This window comes from Alligator mississippiensis, chromosome 16, assembly GCF_030867095.1.
Source record: "Alligator mississippiensis isolate rAllMis1 chromosome 16, rAllMis1, whole genome shotgun sequence".
Taxonomy (NCBI): Eukaryota; Metazoa; Chordata; order Crocodylia; family Alligatoridae; genus Alligator; species Alligator mississippiensis.
Genome location: NC_081839.1, coordinates 26,655,831 through 26,674,088, shown reverse-complemented (window position 1 = coordinate 26,674,088; position 18,258 = coordinate 26,655,831). Strand labels below are relative to the sequence as shown.

Genomic DNA, 18,258 nt, shown 5'->3' with positions numbered 1-18,258 from the left:
CCCTCAGAGATAAGGAAACACATGCAGAAGCATATGACACACAATAAAGAAGGGGCAGACAAGCAATGTGGGGGGTTTCAAATGAGATTAAGCAAAGCAGGTGCCCAACTCTCATTAAAGCTGAGCGCATAATTCTCTGAGGCTCATTTGAACCCCAAGTGGTGACTTCCCTCATGCCACACTTCCTTTGAGCCCAACAAGGGCTATGCACAATTTAGAAGGTGAAACACTCAGAGACAACTAGAAACACTATTTATTAGACACTGGCCCCAAATCCAGCATAGGGTGAATTACAAAGGGGCCAGAATCAGAGCCCAGATGAGGTGAGCCCCAGTCTCGGCGATAAATCCCAACCCCTTTTGAATTTTTCAAGGGATTCAAAATCTGGATCAGGCCTCTGGGGCTCGCCCATCTAACAGCTTAGACAATTTTAGACCATCCTCTTCCCGAGAATTAGGTTTCCCTGACTGCTCTCAACATCGCTTCTTAAAAGCTCCAAAAATGAGGCTGAAAAGACTCTGCTGGATGAAGAAAGCAAAGCTGGGAAATAAAGGTCCCACCTCGGAAACCAGACACGAAAGACCAAACTAATGACTGCTTGGCTCCTGTCCGGGGCTCTGCAAGTGTCTGCGAGAACAGACGCAGGTGTCAGAGGCATTTATGGCTGCAGGCGCAGAGTTGGTCAAAATCTCCCATCTCCTGAAAAAAAAAACTGCTATTTCACCAGCTGCTCTGGTTGGAAGGCAGTTTGATTCTTTAGCTACTCTGTCCTCATTGACATGCAGAGCCGGACTCCCTTGTCTCCAATTCAGCCCCCGGGGCTCATTCTTGTTCTGTTCCCCCACAAACAAGTCACCACTCTTAGACGAGTCTCTGCCCTTCGTCACCTCTGTCCCCATCTCACCGCAGCTTTTTTTTCCTCCCATGGAAGAATCAGCTGCAAAGTCAAGTTCTGCCTTAAGACCTTCCACGTCAATCCATCTGCTCCTCTGTCTTTTTCTCTGCGTATAAGCGAACAGCTGCTCTCCCATAGGTCTGCCGCTTGTTAAGGACAGACACCACTCATCAGACTGAAGGATCCACCTTGTAAGCCAAGGTTTTTAATCTACTCATGGTTTGGACATGTTCAGCATTTCAACGGTGGCTGCAGCAGCTGGAGGACTAAGACCAATTCTCAGCCACGAGGGCATACAGGGCCCAAATATCTACGCCTCGCTCCTGCAAATGTGAAACTCAAACCCAGTCTGGATGGCAGTGCTTCACGTCCACTTTACACAGTGGGACACAGCCACCCAGGATGAAGACTGGTTCTTTGCCCTACTAGGACTTTCTCTGTGGCTATTTCATACGCAGCCTATTAACAGTTGAACAATGTAGCAAACCTAAGCCATCCTTTAAAGTGATGTAGGTCCATCAAGAGAAAGGTTCCCATTGGTATGAATCAGCTAGGCATGCACACAGGAAGCTCTGGTCCTGACTTGAGATTTTTTGTCTTTCTTTGTTGAAACTGCACTCTTTCCAAATCTGGCTTTTTACTGCGGTGCCAAGTATCTTCTTGCCAAGACATGCTGACAGACAGGCAACTCCAAACCAAACTGACAGAGATGAGAGCTGCCGGACAACACGCTCGGCCCACATAGCCAAAGACACAGTCAGCTGCTGGGAACTGCAGGCAGCCATTCTACCAGGGGGGCTATAAAGGGAAACCTTCCCCTGGCAGAGCAATCAGGACCTTATCTCATCTCAGCTGGAAATTGCACTTGCAAAATCCATGCATATGACGATTTTTTCTTCACTTGAAACTGATTCCATCACAGCCACCTCTCTGCCATCGCTAAGATTTGCTGACATGTCACTTTAGCAATAAACTCTTCTTACAAATACATGCCACTGCAGGGGAGCAATCAACTTGGAGGCAACAGCTTCTCTCAAACAATGCACACTGGTGATACTCTAGATGGCTTCTACATGCCTTTGGCTGGGGATCTCAAAGCAGATTGCAAGCTGCATATTAAGGAGGTGCCTGGCATGTACAGGTGGGGAAAACAGGTGGAGATGAAGTGATTTGTTGCACAAGAGAAAGCCTGGAGCAGAACCCAGGAGTCCTGATGCTCGTATCACTTACAGCAGGGATGGGCAATTATTTCAGGCGGAGGGCCGCTTACTGAGTTTTGGCAAGCCATCGAGGGCCGCATGACAGGCAGCCAGGGGCAGATGAATAGTACATTTCTAAATTTTTTTAGAGGCCCCGCGGGCCGGATAGAATGGCCTGGTGGGCTGCATCCAGCCCATGGGCCGCATTTTGCCCATCCCTGACTTACAGCGATTGCTTGAGCAAGGGCAGGGGTGGGAGGTGGGGCTATGAGAGGGAATATGCTCTCCACCTCATACTAATGGCCACCTTTAGGCAAAGGACTCACCTCTGCACTGGAATCAATTTAACTTTTGGTTTGCCAGCTCCCTCCCTGCCAGGAGAAATCATGTCTGTAAGTAAAACGTGGAAGTTTCTATGACCTGAGCTGAGACATAGTTGGAGAAAGGGCCTGAGCAGAGCAAGCTAGATACTAGCAGAGCCTGTAGCATAAACTCACGATGACTATAAATGAGTCTGTGTCCTAACTCCATCCTCCTCTTGTGCATATATCACCACCACAGGCTGTCCCACCTTGGCATGGCCTACAGCTCCCCTCTGACGCCCTCACCAATGCAAGATGACTGCCCCTCTGACTCTGAAATCAGAAGTCCAAAGGCTCGTGCCAGGCCCTCTCCCTGAGCAGGCTGGGAAGCAGCTGGAAGTAACATTCTTTGCTGTATGAAGCTCTGAAATAAATGACTGCAGTGGATGAAAAATACCAGGTACTGAACTTTAGGAACGGCTGAATGAGATGAATATTTCATTGAAGCAGCGTGCCACGGGCCTGAGCCCTGGAGAGGAACATGAATACTGAGCCGATAACAAGGATTTTGGCGGTTGTACAAGAGCGCTGGGAATCGGCCGGGCAGGGCAGGAGATGGAACACGGCGAGGAGTGGTGAAAGATTCAGGATGTCCTTGAGTGCACTGGCATGCCAAAGCGGCAGGGGAAAAACACTTCTGCTTGGGTTTGTAGAGGGGCCGCAGAACTCGCTCAAGAGGGGCTAAGACACAGGAACACGTTGCACTGTGAGGGCAGCGTTGGGAAGTGTGGAGCTATGCAATTTTGATCTGCAATTCATCATTGCACTGCACCGCCCACAGACCCACACTGCTCTGGCTCCCCCAGCAGCAACCCAGCTCTGGATGCCACCCCATTTTTGTCCTGCCTCTGCCCACTGGCCACACTGCTCCAGCCACTGAATGTGTGGCCCTGGTCACCCAGCTCCATGCTCCACCTGCCCCTTGCCTTGTCTGGCTTACATTCAGAGCTGGTCCCCTCTGTTGATATTTCCTTTTTCTAACTATGCAAAGTGCACGCACCCAGCTGGAAGATGCTGGGACCAGTGCTTAGCTTGCTGCAACTCCAGCTCCTGGGCCTTTTACCCACACCCAGGGAGGAGCTTCCCATCCCCTGCATCCTGACTGAAACTTTCTGTTCATTGATTACAAACCACAGGGCAGCAGACCAAAACCTCAGCAGAGATTTCCCGTCACTCAACCCCAGCAGCTTACAGCAGGGCCAGTCAAGAGCGCTGTGTGGCACAGAGCGGGCCAGGCTCCAATACTAATGTATTCATTCAAATATCTCAAGGAGGAGGAAGAGCAACGGACCAACGCGAACACTGGTGGAAGTGGGTATAGGGTCCCCACAGTGAATAAAAAGCATCCCCACTTGTACTAAATTTGGGTGGGTGTTTCTGTTAGTGGGAAAAAGGAAAAAAAAAAACCCATCGCCCACGATATCCTCAGCCAGCGAGCAAAGAAATTCTTCAGAGCAAGCCCTAACTCTTCAGTCAGGAGGTCTGCAAACACTTCAGTGGAGCCAGGCCTGGGTTTTGAAGGAATTTCAGCCTCTTCATTGTTCTGAGACTGGCAGGAGCAAAATCTGCACAAAATCATATCAAAGGCTTGAGATGCGAGAACTACCCTAGTTCATCTGGAATCATAAATCAGCCCTGGCTTTTGTGCACTAGTAAAATGGGATCCCTTCCCTAGAAAAACAGGCCTCTTTCTGAACAAGAGTCTTTTTTCTTTTGCTTAACACGTGGGATGTTTCATATTAATCTCTATCTGTCAAACCTGTCAGCGAGAGAACAGGCAGCTCTGCGTTCTTTGTTTTCCTTTGTTTTGCAGCCAAATTACTGTTTCCCCCAAATTATTTTAGGGGCACAACATAATGGGAAACAAAGCTGCAAAACAGTCACAGAAAACATTAAAACAAAAGGGTGGAAGAAAGCGGTGCTAGTGTTGAAGAACCATGGGGGAGATCACAGGAAGCTCTGGGGCTCTGCCCCTTAACCCAGCCTACCTGCAGCTGAGGTCAGACAACTTTGAGGGTCATTCAAATCAAACGAAAAAATACTGGAAGCACAAATGCATCTCGGACACAAGCAGATGACAACAACATGCAGAAGGCATGCAAAAACAGCTCCTCCCCTGTGATCACATACACCTACATGCCACCTACTCAGGGCACCAATGTCTTCAGGGGCACCTTGTGCAGGTGGCAGGTATCTGATGGGCTGGCACAAGCAGAGCCTTGAAGTACCAAATTTCTTACACCTTTGTATGCAGCAGCAGGTTCAGGGGAACATACCCGCCTGCAAGATACAGCCTCTGGCACCTGGGATTTGTATACAGGGCTATGAGGAAGGTCTTACATAGCAGATCACTGCTTCTAGTCCAGCTAGAGGCAGAACATGCAGAGGTCAAACTCAAGGAGAACAGGCTGAAATCTTCCCTTAAAGAAGATGGGGTGAATAGGAACTCCTGCACACATCTGGCTGACTGACCTCCTGTGGAAGCAATTCCTTGACTCCTGCTTTGATCTGATGGTGTGCTACAGCACCTAGGGCCCCAGATAGGAAGTCTTTTCCTATTTTCTATCTAAATAAACAGGCAAAACCTTTACTGCACTTCAGACTTACACTTGGGAAAACATGTCTCCATTAGGGCTCATGGATCTATGCCAACTTAAGTGTCAAGCTCTTTGCTTGCTTGTTTGCTTTAAGATTAATCCAACTTCTTCAAACTTCCCTAGAAGATCGGGCATGGGTCAAGTTTGGGGTGAAGGTTTAGGTAGCTCAAACATGACATGAATCTCTTTGCCCACCATTAGTAGAGAATCGTCTTAATAGTACCGTGCTTGAGATATAGCTACCTCCTAGCTGGTTTGAAACAGGACTAGAATAGGTCTGGAGTAAAACCTGGGCTCCTCACAACTTGTGCTGGCAATAATATATGAAGTATTTCACATCTAGGTCACAAGTCTGAGTCAGTCATTTGCTGTAAAGCCCCAAGTTTGGCCTCATCCAATTTTCAACTTTTCCTACTGGGACTAGATTCTTCTGTGTAGCCAGACGCCCTTTCCCCATTTGGCAATAAGAACAGGGCAGGATAGTCAAGACCCTTGGGAACCTGGGCATGCCCACAGCTAGAATTGTATCCTCCAGGTTTCATGAATCCTCTTTGGCCTAAGCATGCTGAACTCATGGACTCTCAGTCCAGCGGCATGTTGACAAGTGTCCACATCATAAAAGTAGCACTGCAATAGAGGCCAACTAGGGGCCCAGCTGGCAGCATGAACACAGAGATTGGGAACTGGATGGGCCCACAGGCAGCAAGCCACTGCACGGCCTCGGAGGAGATCCTTGGTGTGCCAGGGCTGAAGCGCATTGGCAACGGGCTGCATGAAGGAGTCTCACCCTCTCACTGCCCAGGCTGTAGCTGCTCTGTGGACAAAGAGCACCCTCAGTCTCCTCAGGGCTATCAATCTGGCTCCTTTCACGGGCACTGAATTCACTTCAATCTAAAGGACAGCGTGGATGGAGTATAAAACAGCCCCGCTGGCCCATGCCCCTGAGCTGGTAGCTCACAGTACCACTGCCCCAAAGGCAACTTCAGGGCCTTGGCAATGTGCCGTGAGGACTGTGGACAAAGGAAGTGCCAGAGACCACTTCCAGCAGCCAGTGAAACAGCAGCAAGCTGCACTGCATGTGGAGGAGGGGAGCTCCTGGACTTTCCAACAGTCCCAGGGAACCAAATACGTTGGCGTCTACGTTGCAAAACAAGCTTTCCCTTTTGTCGGCTGTGAAAGGACAAGAAGAAAATCTCCAGAGAGCCTCACTTCCTTCCAAACCCTTTTGCTGCAAATGGAAATCAGTGGGAAAAGAGGATGCCTTTTCTTTGCCTCTCTCTAGGTCTTCCATTAACTTCCATGCTGCCAGGGGCTTGCAGATGGGGACAGGGGTAGGGGAGGGGAGCACTGCCTAGAACAAGCTCAAATGAGGCACTGCCGTTGGCAGCGGGGAAGAGTACCAGCCTCACCCAGCTTACCACAAGCCCCTCCAAACAGCATTGCTATTCTGGACAAGTTGTCCACAAGACAACAGATCAATAGTTACAGTGGTAGCCAGGCTCTGCAGAACAGGGAGGGGACTAAGAAAGGGGGCTGAGGCTTCTTCACTTTCCTGTCACAGACATCTCTTTCCCACATGGCCCCCCGCCGCTCCCCATCACAGGAGCTCAGTGCCCGCGTTTGCCTACGTGAGCACACGCGGGCACGAGGGGTCACCAGAAGACCTGCACAAGGGTCCGTGAGCGGCTGTGGCATGTGCATAACCAAGGGTGTAAATGCCATCAGGGCTGCCAGCAAAAAACACAACCGTGAACCGTTATCATCCAAGCCAAGGCCTCTACCCCTTGAGCTCTGGGACTAACTTCATTCGATAGCATCAGTCATGGGCTGTTATTTTTTTTCTGCAGAGCAGCCACTAGAAGGGGACGTGACACTTCAGAGCATGAACACAGATCCAACTCTTCATGGGCTCCGGTGCAGGAAGATGCATCATTCACTGGCAAAACAATCCCTATCGATACATGCACCAAAGAGGTTGGAGTCAAGCTCAGAAGAGCAGAATAGACTCTGGAGTCATTCATTCCCCGCCCCCCGTGTGACCACCTCCTGTAGTGAGCCCACAATTCCCTTAGTTCTTCTAAGGGAAGATTTTTCCCTCTTTCCTACAGGCCTCATTCACAACAAGGAGGCTGTCCCCGCCTGCTGACTCACACCAGGGCTCCTTTGTTCCTAACTGACACCAAACTATTGCTTGCACTCAAATATGTCTCCCGCACCCCAACACACATGCACACACAGGTTCACATGGAGAACAAAGCGGCCGGGATAGAACGGCAGTGCTGCCAGAGCCTCAACCACCATGCAGTCCTTCCGGCACTAGCACAGAAGTGCACACACCTTCTGGGAAGGTAAGGCAGGTGTCAGTCAACACCACCTGGTTCATTCTCCTGCCAGTTCTGTGTTTGGTGCCCGTCTCCCAGCATCATTTATTTTTGCATCTATTCTGCGAGTGGAAGAGAGGAGACAGCCTTAGGGAGAGCCTGTCCCACCACGGGCAGGCCAGAGGGCGGGCAAGCTTCTCCTGTCAAAGCCCAGCAAACTTTGTCCTGAGACGAGGCCCCTCCTGCTGTCCTGTCCCTGGACTATCACACGGCCAGATCCTTCAGACAGCCAGCACGTGTGCCAGGCACTGGAGGGGACAGGTCAGGAGAGCCTGAGGCACAGTCCATATGCGGCAGTTGTATCCAGGTTTCCAAGGGCAGCCCTGGGCCTTGATTTTAATTCCCTGCATTACTCCAAAGGAGAGACTCCGAGTGGGGTAGGGAAGGCTCTGGGACCGCGGCTGAAACCCCTTCCCAGAGCCAGCCCCGCTTCACTGCCCACGCTCGGCTCCGCTCCGGTCACCAGCATCAAGGCGGAGGAGAGCTCCGCTTTTGCCCGCCACGCTCTTCTGGCCTCGTCACTCCTAATGTGCCACCGACGCAACACGCAGCCGGTGGAAAGTTGCTCCTGAGCGCACCAGAGCTCTCGCTGCCAAGTCTCAGCTCGGCAGTTTAAGCCATTAAAAATATATACATATACGAGAGAGAGGCAGATCCTAGCCATCAGAAACGATCTACTAGAGGAGAGTCCGTTTCCAGCGGGAGGAGCGGGTCCAAAGGGTTGCGGAGATGCCTCTCCCCCCCGCTTTACCCCTTGGACAAAGCTCGCTGCTGCCCTCTGAATCCAGCCCGCATCGCTACGAGAGGGAAACACCCCGTCGTGTCTCTCCGCTGGGTCGCAGGCGAACACCCGGGGGGTTTGAACCAGCAGTTTTGTAGGCATCTCGCGCGCCCCGGTCCCCAGCCCAGCCCACGGGGTCCCCTCTGCGGGCACACGCAGGCGGCTCAGAAACTTCAGGCGCGCTTTGCGCTGCCGGGCCAAGGCAAAGGCAAAGGCAAAAGGAGCCCCGCGCCCACCGCCCGCCGTCCCCCCGCGCCCGCGGGCGGCTCCTACCTGAGCGTGGCGCTCTCCCCTTGTCGCACCGTCACGTTGTCCATGGCCTTGGGGAAGGCGGCATCTCCGCTGCGCACGGGCACTCCTGCGGGCACAAGGAACAGCAGCCTGAGCCCCAGCGCCACCAGCCCCCGCCAGGGCGCGGCCGAGCCCCCCATCCCGGGCGGCGGCGGCGGCAGCGCGGAGCTCCCTCCCGGCGGCTCAGCGGCGCCCCTGGCAGCCCGGCCCCCGAGCGGCGCGGCGCCCGGCCGGCATCCGCGGGCTGCGGAGGGTGCGGAGCGGCGCCCGGGCTAGTGCAGCATGGCAGCGGGCGGCGGCTGCAACTTCTCAGCGCGGGGCGGGCGCGGCTCGGGGCGGCGCGTCCGCTCGTGGTGGCCGCCCGCCCGCCCGCCCGGCCCGGAGCATCTCAGCGCCGCCCGGGGGTTGCCATAGCAGCGCCGCCTGCCTGCCCCGGCTCGGCTCGGCTCGGCTCAGCCCGGCTCCGGCGGCGGAGCGGCGCCCGCGCGCACACACGTGCGTCCCGGCGAGGCCGCCCGCTTTAACCCGCGCCGCGCCGCGCTCCCCGGGAGCCGCCCCGCTCCCTCCCGCGGGGAAACTGAGGCACGGAGCTCGGCACACCCCTCACCCCCCGCGGTACCCCGCTCCACCCTCACGCCTGGCAGGGCCCTGCAGGCTCCGCGGGTGCTGAAGGCAGGAGGTGGCATCATCTAGGGAAGGTGAGCGTCTCGGATAAAAGCGGGCGCTGCGTTGGCCCGTCCAGAGGTGGACAGCTCAGTGGGGCGGGAGGGGGGGTAAGGGACCACCTAAGTGGCACTGGGCAAGGCTCAGGCTCTCCCTGCGATGGGCACATGACCCTGCCCTCCCTCGCTGTGATGTTGCGAGGATAAATGCGGTAAAGACCGAGGCGTGCAGGCACTGCCCACCGTGGACAGACCAGAGCACACGGGTCAGGCTGTCCATAGCTGGTTACACCTCGTTGAGCACTATGACAGGGAGCCTTCCCTCCCCTCCACCCACCAACCCTAACCCACATCCTGGCCCCTGCTCCGCTCAGCCAAAGCCCCGGGTGTCAGGGGCCGTCGACCACCCCAGGCAGGGTTTGAACACTAGTAGGGCCAGGCAGGGTTTGAACACTAGTAGGGCGAGACCGCCGGAGGGAACAGCGTCACTCTGCCCCGCCGTAGCACGTCTGACCCACCTCTCTCGGGAGTGTGGGCCGGCTGTTCCCCGCTTCTCCTGGGAAGGATGCAGCAGGGTTGGGTGCCAGCTGGGCAAAATGAAATGGTGCCCACCATGGGAAGGACGTGGAAAAGCTTACCTCTTCCAATAGCCCCAGCCCAGCCTCCCCGCTGTACTCTCTCTGCCTCCCCATGTCCCTCAGACCCGCAAGTTAACCTCATCTTAAACATCAAACTCCCTGTCCCAAACAGTCATTTCACCCTGAAATGAGGGAACTGTCAGAGATTTGGAGGGCTTTGCTAATCCAGTCTGTTTTATGTGGAAGGTGATAGGCAGCAGCTTAAATCCCCGGGGAAAGGCAGACAACGTGCTCACACCAACACATGCCAAAGAACATATATCAGCCACCCATCGACCGCTGACACAGAGCTGACTCGATCCCATCTAGCACAGGGCAGCGGCACAGGAACATGTAGGCAATGGGACAAAACTACTTTGAGCGTGATAGGCCAAATTTGTCATTGGCAGGAGCGAAAGCAGCATGTACTGCGCTGCTGCAGCTCTACACCAGGGTTGAATCTGGCCCAGCATTTGGAGATTGTTGATGCCCTTTCATGATTCCAAGTAATTTTCCCCTGCAAACCCTGCCTGTGCATACTAAAACCCAGCCAGACTCCCTGCTCTGTTTCCCTGCCTGTGACTCTCTCTCTTGCATACATACAATGTACATATAAATCAGCTTGTCACAGCTCGTCTCCTCTCCGACAGCTGTAATTGCTTCGGATTTTAAAAATATCTACAGACAATAAACACATGCGTACAAACAGCAAAGAGAAAACCAAATCAAGGGGCCTTTAAATAATTCAGTGGCTCTAGGAGTGGAGGAGCCAGCAGCTGAGTCCAGCTGTGAAGGTTCGGCAGCAGGAGAGCTGGTTCCTCTGGGGATCTCAAAAAGCCTTTTTCCTTAGCCGGATTTGGACTGCAGCAGAAAGGCTTTGGCATATCTGGGGAAAGCGCATGCAAACTGGTCCTCAGCTGAACAGGGAGTGTGGCATCTTGTCTGATGTCTCCCAGCTTTCTTCCTCCTCGTATAAAAAAGTCAGCAGTCCTGTGCCGGCAACAGGCAGAGGAAGCACAGCGAGGAAAAATCCTCAGCACACTCCTTCTCTCTAACAAGGCTAAAGGCCCCCCTCTCCTGGCAGAGACTACAAACAAGGAGGCTCCAGGAGCAAAGGCAGAAGGCTGACAATGAGAGTTAGACAGATTTAAGGATCACCGTAACTGGAATGGAAATAAAGGAGACACTGGGCAAAAAGGCGGGTGTAACACATGAAGCCATGAAAGGGGGAGAAGAGGAAATAATGATACCCTGCAGTTCTGGGGATCATACTCTCCATACTTCCAAAGGTATAGCCATGTGAAAAAGGGTGAGAGCAGAGGAGAGGAGAAGGAGCGGGAGTGCAGAGAAGCAGCTAAAATCCTGGACACGTCAGCAAAGCAGAATGATTTTGTGTTGATATTCACTCCTCTTTCAAAGACAGAGCAGAGACTGACAAGGGAAAACTCAGGAGAGGGGGGAAGCAACTGGGCAGAGCCACAGTGCAAAACTCAGCAGTGTCAGATTAGGGAGACTCAAGTAAGCATCTTTCTATCTCTAGATCATAAGGCCCCTCCACTGCCCAGCTGTGACTGCCATACAAGCACATTTTCAGCAAATAAATCCCCTAAACTCACAGCAAAACCCAGTCACAGCAAAACTGTCAAGTTTCACCTATTCTCAAGCAAACACCCCTTAGATCTGCTGAAAAACTTGTGAGCCTCCTGACACAGGCGGCCTTGGCCTCACTTTCAGGTTTGGGAGTTGTTTTCTTTTTTTAAAAAATCAACTCAAAAGAAGCCTGAGCAAAATCTCACCATCTGATCTGACCCGAACCCTGAGATCTGGATCCAGCTGCAAAATGTGAAGCTATGGCTCCCCCATCAATTTGCAGCTAAGATGTGCCTGTCAGTCGAGGCCAGGTGACTCTCACAGTCTTTCAGTTTGATTGCAAACATCTGGCACCGCTCTCCCATACAATTTACTTGTGGACTTGTGTGGGAGGACACAGATATATACGTGCTTGTAAACACAAACACACAGAGGCACAATGCATCACACAGGAAACTGATACCTGCCAATAGGGAGGAACTGAATTTCCAAAACCCAGTTCATCAGCAAAAAAATATTGGTAGACTTTGAAGTTGACTATGCCTTTAAGATAGTCACAGAAATACCACGGTTGCTGCTAGATGAGCAATATTTTGTTTTAGTTCACAAAGTATTTTATGTAGAAGAAGCCAGTGAGTCACAGTATAAAACGAAAAGATGGATAAATACTTTGAATCTGAAGCTGGCAAATTTCTCCTGAGACTTAATCTGTGCAAAATCTACCCCTAACAGCCATGCAGAGAACTCCCTCACAAGCAAACCTGGTTTCATCAATCCCTTTCATGCTATTGTGTTAAACACTATATGCAAGAAAGCATAGGGTTAAAAACAGTGCCAAGTCTCCCAACCAATATGCGCGTGAAACCTGCACAAAGTCAATGCGTGCTTTGGCTGGCGCATACCAGGCCCAACAGTCTGAAATAAAAGAAGGATTCATTGAAGACCCAAAGGAGACTGATCCTTCCAACACAAACCATACTGGCTAGTTTTTTTCCATCCCAGACAGCAGGTCCAGTTAGGAAACAAGAGTTCATGTTATGCAGTAGGCATCATTCTGGAGCCTCGAGTTGATTTCAGGAATAGAGATGATGCTCTATGGCAATTTCCCTCAGTGTCAGAGATCTCACAAACCCTCCAGGCCTCTCTACCCACACCCCAGGGACTTGTCCTTGTACTCTGTTGGAAAACCCAGGTGTGCAATTTCCCCTCCCAGCCTGAACCCTAAAAGCAACGCTCTTCCCAGCACCCCTTCTCTGCCTGGCTCCCCACTCCAGGGCGCCCAAGCCTACCAGTGCTCATGCCTGGGCAGTGCTCCCTGGGACCACCTCAAATAACCATTTGATTTAAATTCAGAGGCAGCAGCAGCAGCTGCTGCTGCGCTGGAAGAGAAGTGATGATTATTAGCAATATATTTATTGCATTGAAAAAACAATCAACACACTGTGCTCAGCCCCCCACCATTCCCCTCCCCTCCCGTCAGGGCACAGTTAGTCTTTAACTGGCATTTATCTAAACTTACAGTAACTGTCTTATTAAATTTAAATTAACTGCACATTTGGGAGCTTTCCCTTGCTGCCGAGCAGGGGTTGTGCTGCTCCAGTCCCTTTCCTCCCTGCACTTTACGCCAGGCGTCTTGCCATAAAAAGAACATTTCATTTGCCCTTTAAAAGTCTAGTGGGCTCGGGCTCAGCTCACTGTCTCTGCTTTCTGTGTCTTAGTCTTTAAGTTCAAGTTAACCTTCTGCAGCCCACGAGCTGTTTTGGAAAAGGACTTAAGAGCTTGAGTTTGGCAGCTTTTTCATGCACAGAACAAGGGGACTGGATGCAGCTGGGCTCTTCCTGTGGGTGTGAGTATAACAGCTGCAGGACTGGCCCCAAAGTTGCCAGCCAGTCCCATGCTGAACAAAGCTGGCTAGGGTGGTCAATGAAAGAATCCCCCTTCCCTGTGAGACTCAGACAGCCATCTCCCCATTTCCCAGACTACACCCAAGTGCTTTGGCAGTTATCACCCAGTTTACACTGAGATGGACTGCAGGAACCTTTAGGCGCCTTGGACTTGCGTCGTTAGGCAATTCTTGGGCATCTGCCTGGGGTGAGAGATAGAGATACAGTATATCATTGTCTTTGAAGGGACCCTTTGCCTCCAAACTTATTCTGAGCATTCCCCAGCTACACATCGTGGAATCAAGGCAACAAAATCTCCCTTTTCCTCATGCGCTCATACCCAGCAAACACTCAAACAAAGTTATTTATACATAGCTACAACTGCACATGCCCCTTTCATATTAAATATGTATGCAGGGAGTCAAAGAACAATCTTGGAAATCCTGAGCTGCACTGGCACGGTGGAAGTTATTAAACAGAATTGATCTCTGCTGTCGCTGGCGCAAATCAATATTGTTTTTATAGAAATGTGTTTCTTGTTGCATTGTTGTGAACTTACCATGGGCATTAGCGCTTAAGGAGGCATTCTGCACACTCCTGCGCTGCTTTCCATCGGGGTGAGGCAGGTGCCAGGACCAGCTGATGACATCAGATACAATCAGGCCATAAGCCATCTAATAGCATTTTGTCAGCATATAACATTAATTCAGTGCTCTACAGCTCAATCCATTCTGCATTTTTACAGGAATGGCAGGAGAAGAGAGAAAAAAAAAAGCTGAAGAGGCTAAAATAAAGCACAGGCTGACTCTTCACCCACAGTATTTGAGAGTTTAGCAGAAGTTTGGTTAACTTGAGCATTTCTGACAGGCTTCCTTTTTGGAAATTCTCTTATGCTAATGCGAGAGGCAAGGATTTCTTAGGGTGGTATCTTTACTTGGACCAACTGCATAGTTGGGATAAAGTCAAACCCAGCAACATCTCCCTAAGCCTATACAAGAAATATGACATCTTCCCAAGGGGACTTATCATCTGCAACCCTCTAGCTAGCACATACAACTCCATAGGAGGAGGAGGGGTGGATGTCGTATACTTAAACTTCAGGAAGGCCTTCGATACGGTATCCCACCCCATACTGGTGAACAAGTTAAGAGGCTGTGACTTGGATGACTACGCAGTCCGGTGGGTGGCGAATTGGCTAGAGGGTCGCACCCAGAGAGTCGTGGTGGATGGGTCGGTTTCGACCTGGAAGGGTGTGGGCAGTGGGGTCCCGCAGGGCTCGGTCCTTGGACCGATATTCTTCAATATCTTCATCAGCGACTTGGATGAGGGAGTGAAGTGTACTCTGTCCAAGTTTGCAGATGACACAAAACTGTGGGGAGAAGTGGACACGCCGGAGGGCAGGGAACAACTACAAGCAGACCTGGACAGGTTGGACATATGGCGGAAAACGAAAGAATGCAATTCAACAAGGAGAAATGCAAAGTACTGCACCTAGGGAGGAAAAATGTCCAGCACACCTACAGCCTAGGGAATGACCTGCTGGGTGGCACAGAGGTGGAAAGGGATCTTGGAGTCCTAATGGACTCCAAGATGAACATGAGTCGGCAGTGTGACGAAGCCATCAGAAAAGCCAATGGCACTTTATCGTGCATCAGCAGATGCATGACGAATAGGTCCAGGGAGGTGATACTTCCCCTGTATAGGGCGCTGGTCAGACCGCAGTTCGAGTACTGTGTGCAATTCTGGGCGCCGCACTTCAAGAAGGATGCGGATAACCTGGAGAGGGTCCAGAGAAGGGCCACTCGTATGGTCAAGGGCCTGCAGACCAAGCCCTACGAGGAGAGACTAGAGAAACTGGACCTTTTCAGCCTCCGCATGAGAAGGTTGAGAGGCGACCTTGTGGCTGCCTATAAGTTCATCACGGGGGCACAGAAGGGAATTGGTGAGGATTTATTCACCAAGGCGCCCCTGGGAGTTACAAGAAACAATGGCCACAAGCTAGCAGAGAGCAGATTTAGATTGGACATTAGGAAGAACTTCTTCACAGTTCGAGTGGCCAAGGTCTGGAACGGGCTCCCAAGGGAGGTGGTGCTCTCCCCTACCCTGGGGGTCTTCAAGAGGAGGTTAGATGAGTATCTAGCTGGGGTCATCTAGACCCAGCACTCTTTCCTGCCTATGCAGGGGGTCGGACTCGATGATCTATTGAGGTCCCTTCTGACCCTAACATCTATGAATCTATGAATCTATATATACGCAACACAACTATGTAACAGGAGTTCAGAAAAATTGAGCCTAACTCTATCCCAACTATGCAGTTGGTCCAATAAAAAAATATCACCCTAAGAAATCCTTACCTTTTACATCATTCCTGGACCATCACAGCTGCAATATCGCTTTTATGCTAATGTAATTAATTCTCTGGGGTAGCAAATGTCTCTGCATTACACTTGTCTTTGGAGCACCCGTAGCAGTGGCTTACCCAGCCTGACTTCAGATGCTTCCGTTTCCCTCCTTCTCCAGTTAATCATGCCCCATGGTGCCAGTGTTTTCTCACTAACTCCCCTGCTTCAAGGTCTGCTTTTTCACATAAATATCTAAACACTGCATCCTGCATGTTCACACTTTGCAGGCCCTTTGCTGGGGAGTGATAGCAAGACTCCATATGGAGCAGCTCACACAAGCCACCTACCCCTTCAGACCTCTTCCCTGAGTGCTCAGGCTGCTTTTCTACTCCTCCATCACATGCTCCTATTATAGGACACCTGGACTGAGCCTGAAACCAGTTAGAGGTGAGTAGGACTCCATATCTCCCTTGAAGAGCCAGCTTACACTGTTACAAGCCCAAGCTCCTGGGGGGAATCTCTAGTTCAATACAACGAACAATGCACTTTCTCCTACTCCTGTGCGTGCCCTGAGCCATATCCTGGCGCAGCTGTGAAAGGTCAAGCAGTACTGGAGAGGTGCTTGGCCCAAAACGTTTGAGGCTGGAGCTAAGCACCCCACAATTCAGGGGACAATCCATTGGGCAAATCCTGCTGTATCTGGGACACTTCAGTCCCTGCCTGCTATGGCAATCCCCAGCTGCTATGCCTAACAGCTCTCTGCTGCTTTGTGCAAAGCAGCTGGAAGAGGAGCCAGGGTGCGACTTTGCACTTCAATGAAGGGCACGATTTTCAATCCAGGGGTCTAAGTTTGGGCTCCCAACCTCCCCCCTTGCCTTTTTTTTTTCACTCAACAGAACCCATGGGCACCGATGGAAAACAACGGGCGCTCCATGGTTTTGAAAAATCAGCCTCTCCCATCCAAGCCTACTTGTCCTTAACCAGCTTCTCAGGCTGGAGCAAACTGCCTCAAATTACTGGTCAGGTCTGGGCTCTTGTTTCAGACTCTAAATGAGTTCAGGCCAGAAAAGGCCTTGGCACCCTTTCCAAACCGAGCCCCTAGATCTGAGCAGGATTCCTCCTTTGCTAACCTTCAAGCAACAAAAGCAGGGCTCTCTGCTGCCTTAAAGAACCCACCGCCGTTTCACTGCCAGCCTTCTCGCCTTCCAGCATGCCTCATCCAAGAATAATATTAATAATAACTCTGCCATTAAGCAGGATGCTTGGTTTGAATCGGACGGTTTTGAGAAGCGGTCTCGTAAATTAAATTCCCGGGGTACCATCTTTGAGCGTTAACAGGCACAGTTGCCTCTGAATTCTGGGAATCGAGCATAATTACATGGAAATTGACAAGGCACAAATGCCAAGAATTCTGTTAACCTTTAATATCTCGAAAAAACTCTCCCCTTGTAATTATCACTTTCCTTTGTCTTAAATGTTACTGATGAATATTTAGTGGGATAAGCAAATAAAAGGAGGTTGAGGGGTGCTGGAAAGTGCAGCCCTGTGTGGAACAACTCGGCAAACTTCGCAGCTTGAGACGGGCTCAAACCGAGAACGCTGACGTCATTCGGGCAGCGAGTCACGCTTGCTCTCCGAGCCGTGCCAGTTACCCTGCGGAGTTCAGATGTCTGCATCTGCAGGCACCCTCCGTGGGCTGCGCAAGTGGAGCTCTTTGTGGGATAACCGGGCAGACTGAGCCCCACCAAGATCCATCCCCTTTCACTCATTTTCCTCCCCATCCCACAGCTTCAGCTGTACTCAGGTCAGCGGGAGATGGGCGGCCCAGCTCACAGAAACAGCCTTTTCTCCTGCTGTTTTTTCCAAACTACACCTTAGCCCAGAGCTTCTAGAGCAGTGGTTTTCAACATGTAGCCTGCGGACCCCTGGGGGTCCACAGACTGTCTAAGGAGCCCATGAAAGGTGACTATGAGCAATCAAAAGTATGTGAATACCCACACTTACAATTCAGAGGGGTCCGCACCTCCATTCGAAATTTCTAAAAGGGTCTTCACCTCCACTCGAAATGTTTTAGGGGTCCGCAAATGAAAAAAGGTTGAAAACCACTGCTCTGGAGGATCCCCCTTTGCAGGTAAAAAGCAACACAAGCCTCAAACACCTCCTCACTAGGGCCAGAGATGGCACTGCCCTTGCCGCTGAATGACAATCCTGATGGAAGGGAGCAGGCTTTCTCCGGGCATGAACTGCATTAATGCCTGTCACTGCGGTGGCATTTCTTCCCTGTAATGATGAAAAATCTGTGCCGAGAGCAAGGCCTCCCCCCTTCCCATGGCAAGAAAGGAGAAGCGGCTGCCCTCTTCCAGCATATGATCGTTCACCAGACCCCAGGGAGCTTCATGATTTGGTGCCCAGGAGAGAGGGTAGCAGAGGATCACGAACAAGCCACGTTTGAAGCGTTCATTATCAGGAGACAGGGCAGGTGCAGGACAGAGCGCTCTCCCCAGCATGCACACAGCGAGATGCGGTTAGAAAGAACTGCTCGGGCATTTCCGTTCTTTCATCATTACATCTGACCAACGGCTGTGTCCAGAGCCATGGCAGGGAAAAGCAGCATCACCCTGCCCGACACGCATCAAAAAAAATAAATCTCCATCTTGC

General features: G+C 51.5%; 1 protein-coding gene across 9 annotated transcripts in view; it reads right to left on the bottom strand.

Moving 5' to 3' along the window:
• NTM (neurotrimin) overlaps window positions 1-18,258 on the bottom strand; it is a 735,295-nt gene that overhangs the window by 245,501 nt on the left and 471,536 nt on the right. For 8 of the 9 annotated variants that reach the window (XM_059719464.1, XM_059719465.1, XM_059719466.1 and 5 more), the window contains one exon: window positions 8,489-8,573. In XM_059719464.1, the coding sequence (XP_059575447.1) occupies window positions 8,489-8,573 (85 nt within the window). Of the gene's footprint in view, window positions 1-8,488; window positions 8,879-18,258 lie in introns of those variants that run through there. The other variant, XM_059719472.1, reaches the window with a different exon arrangement.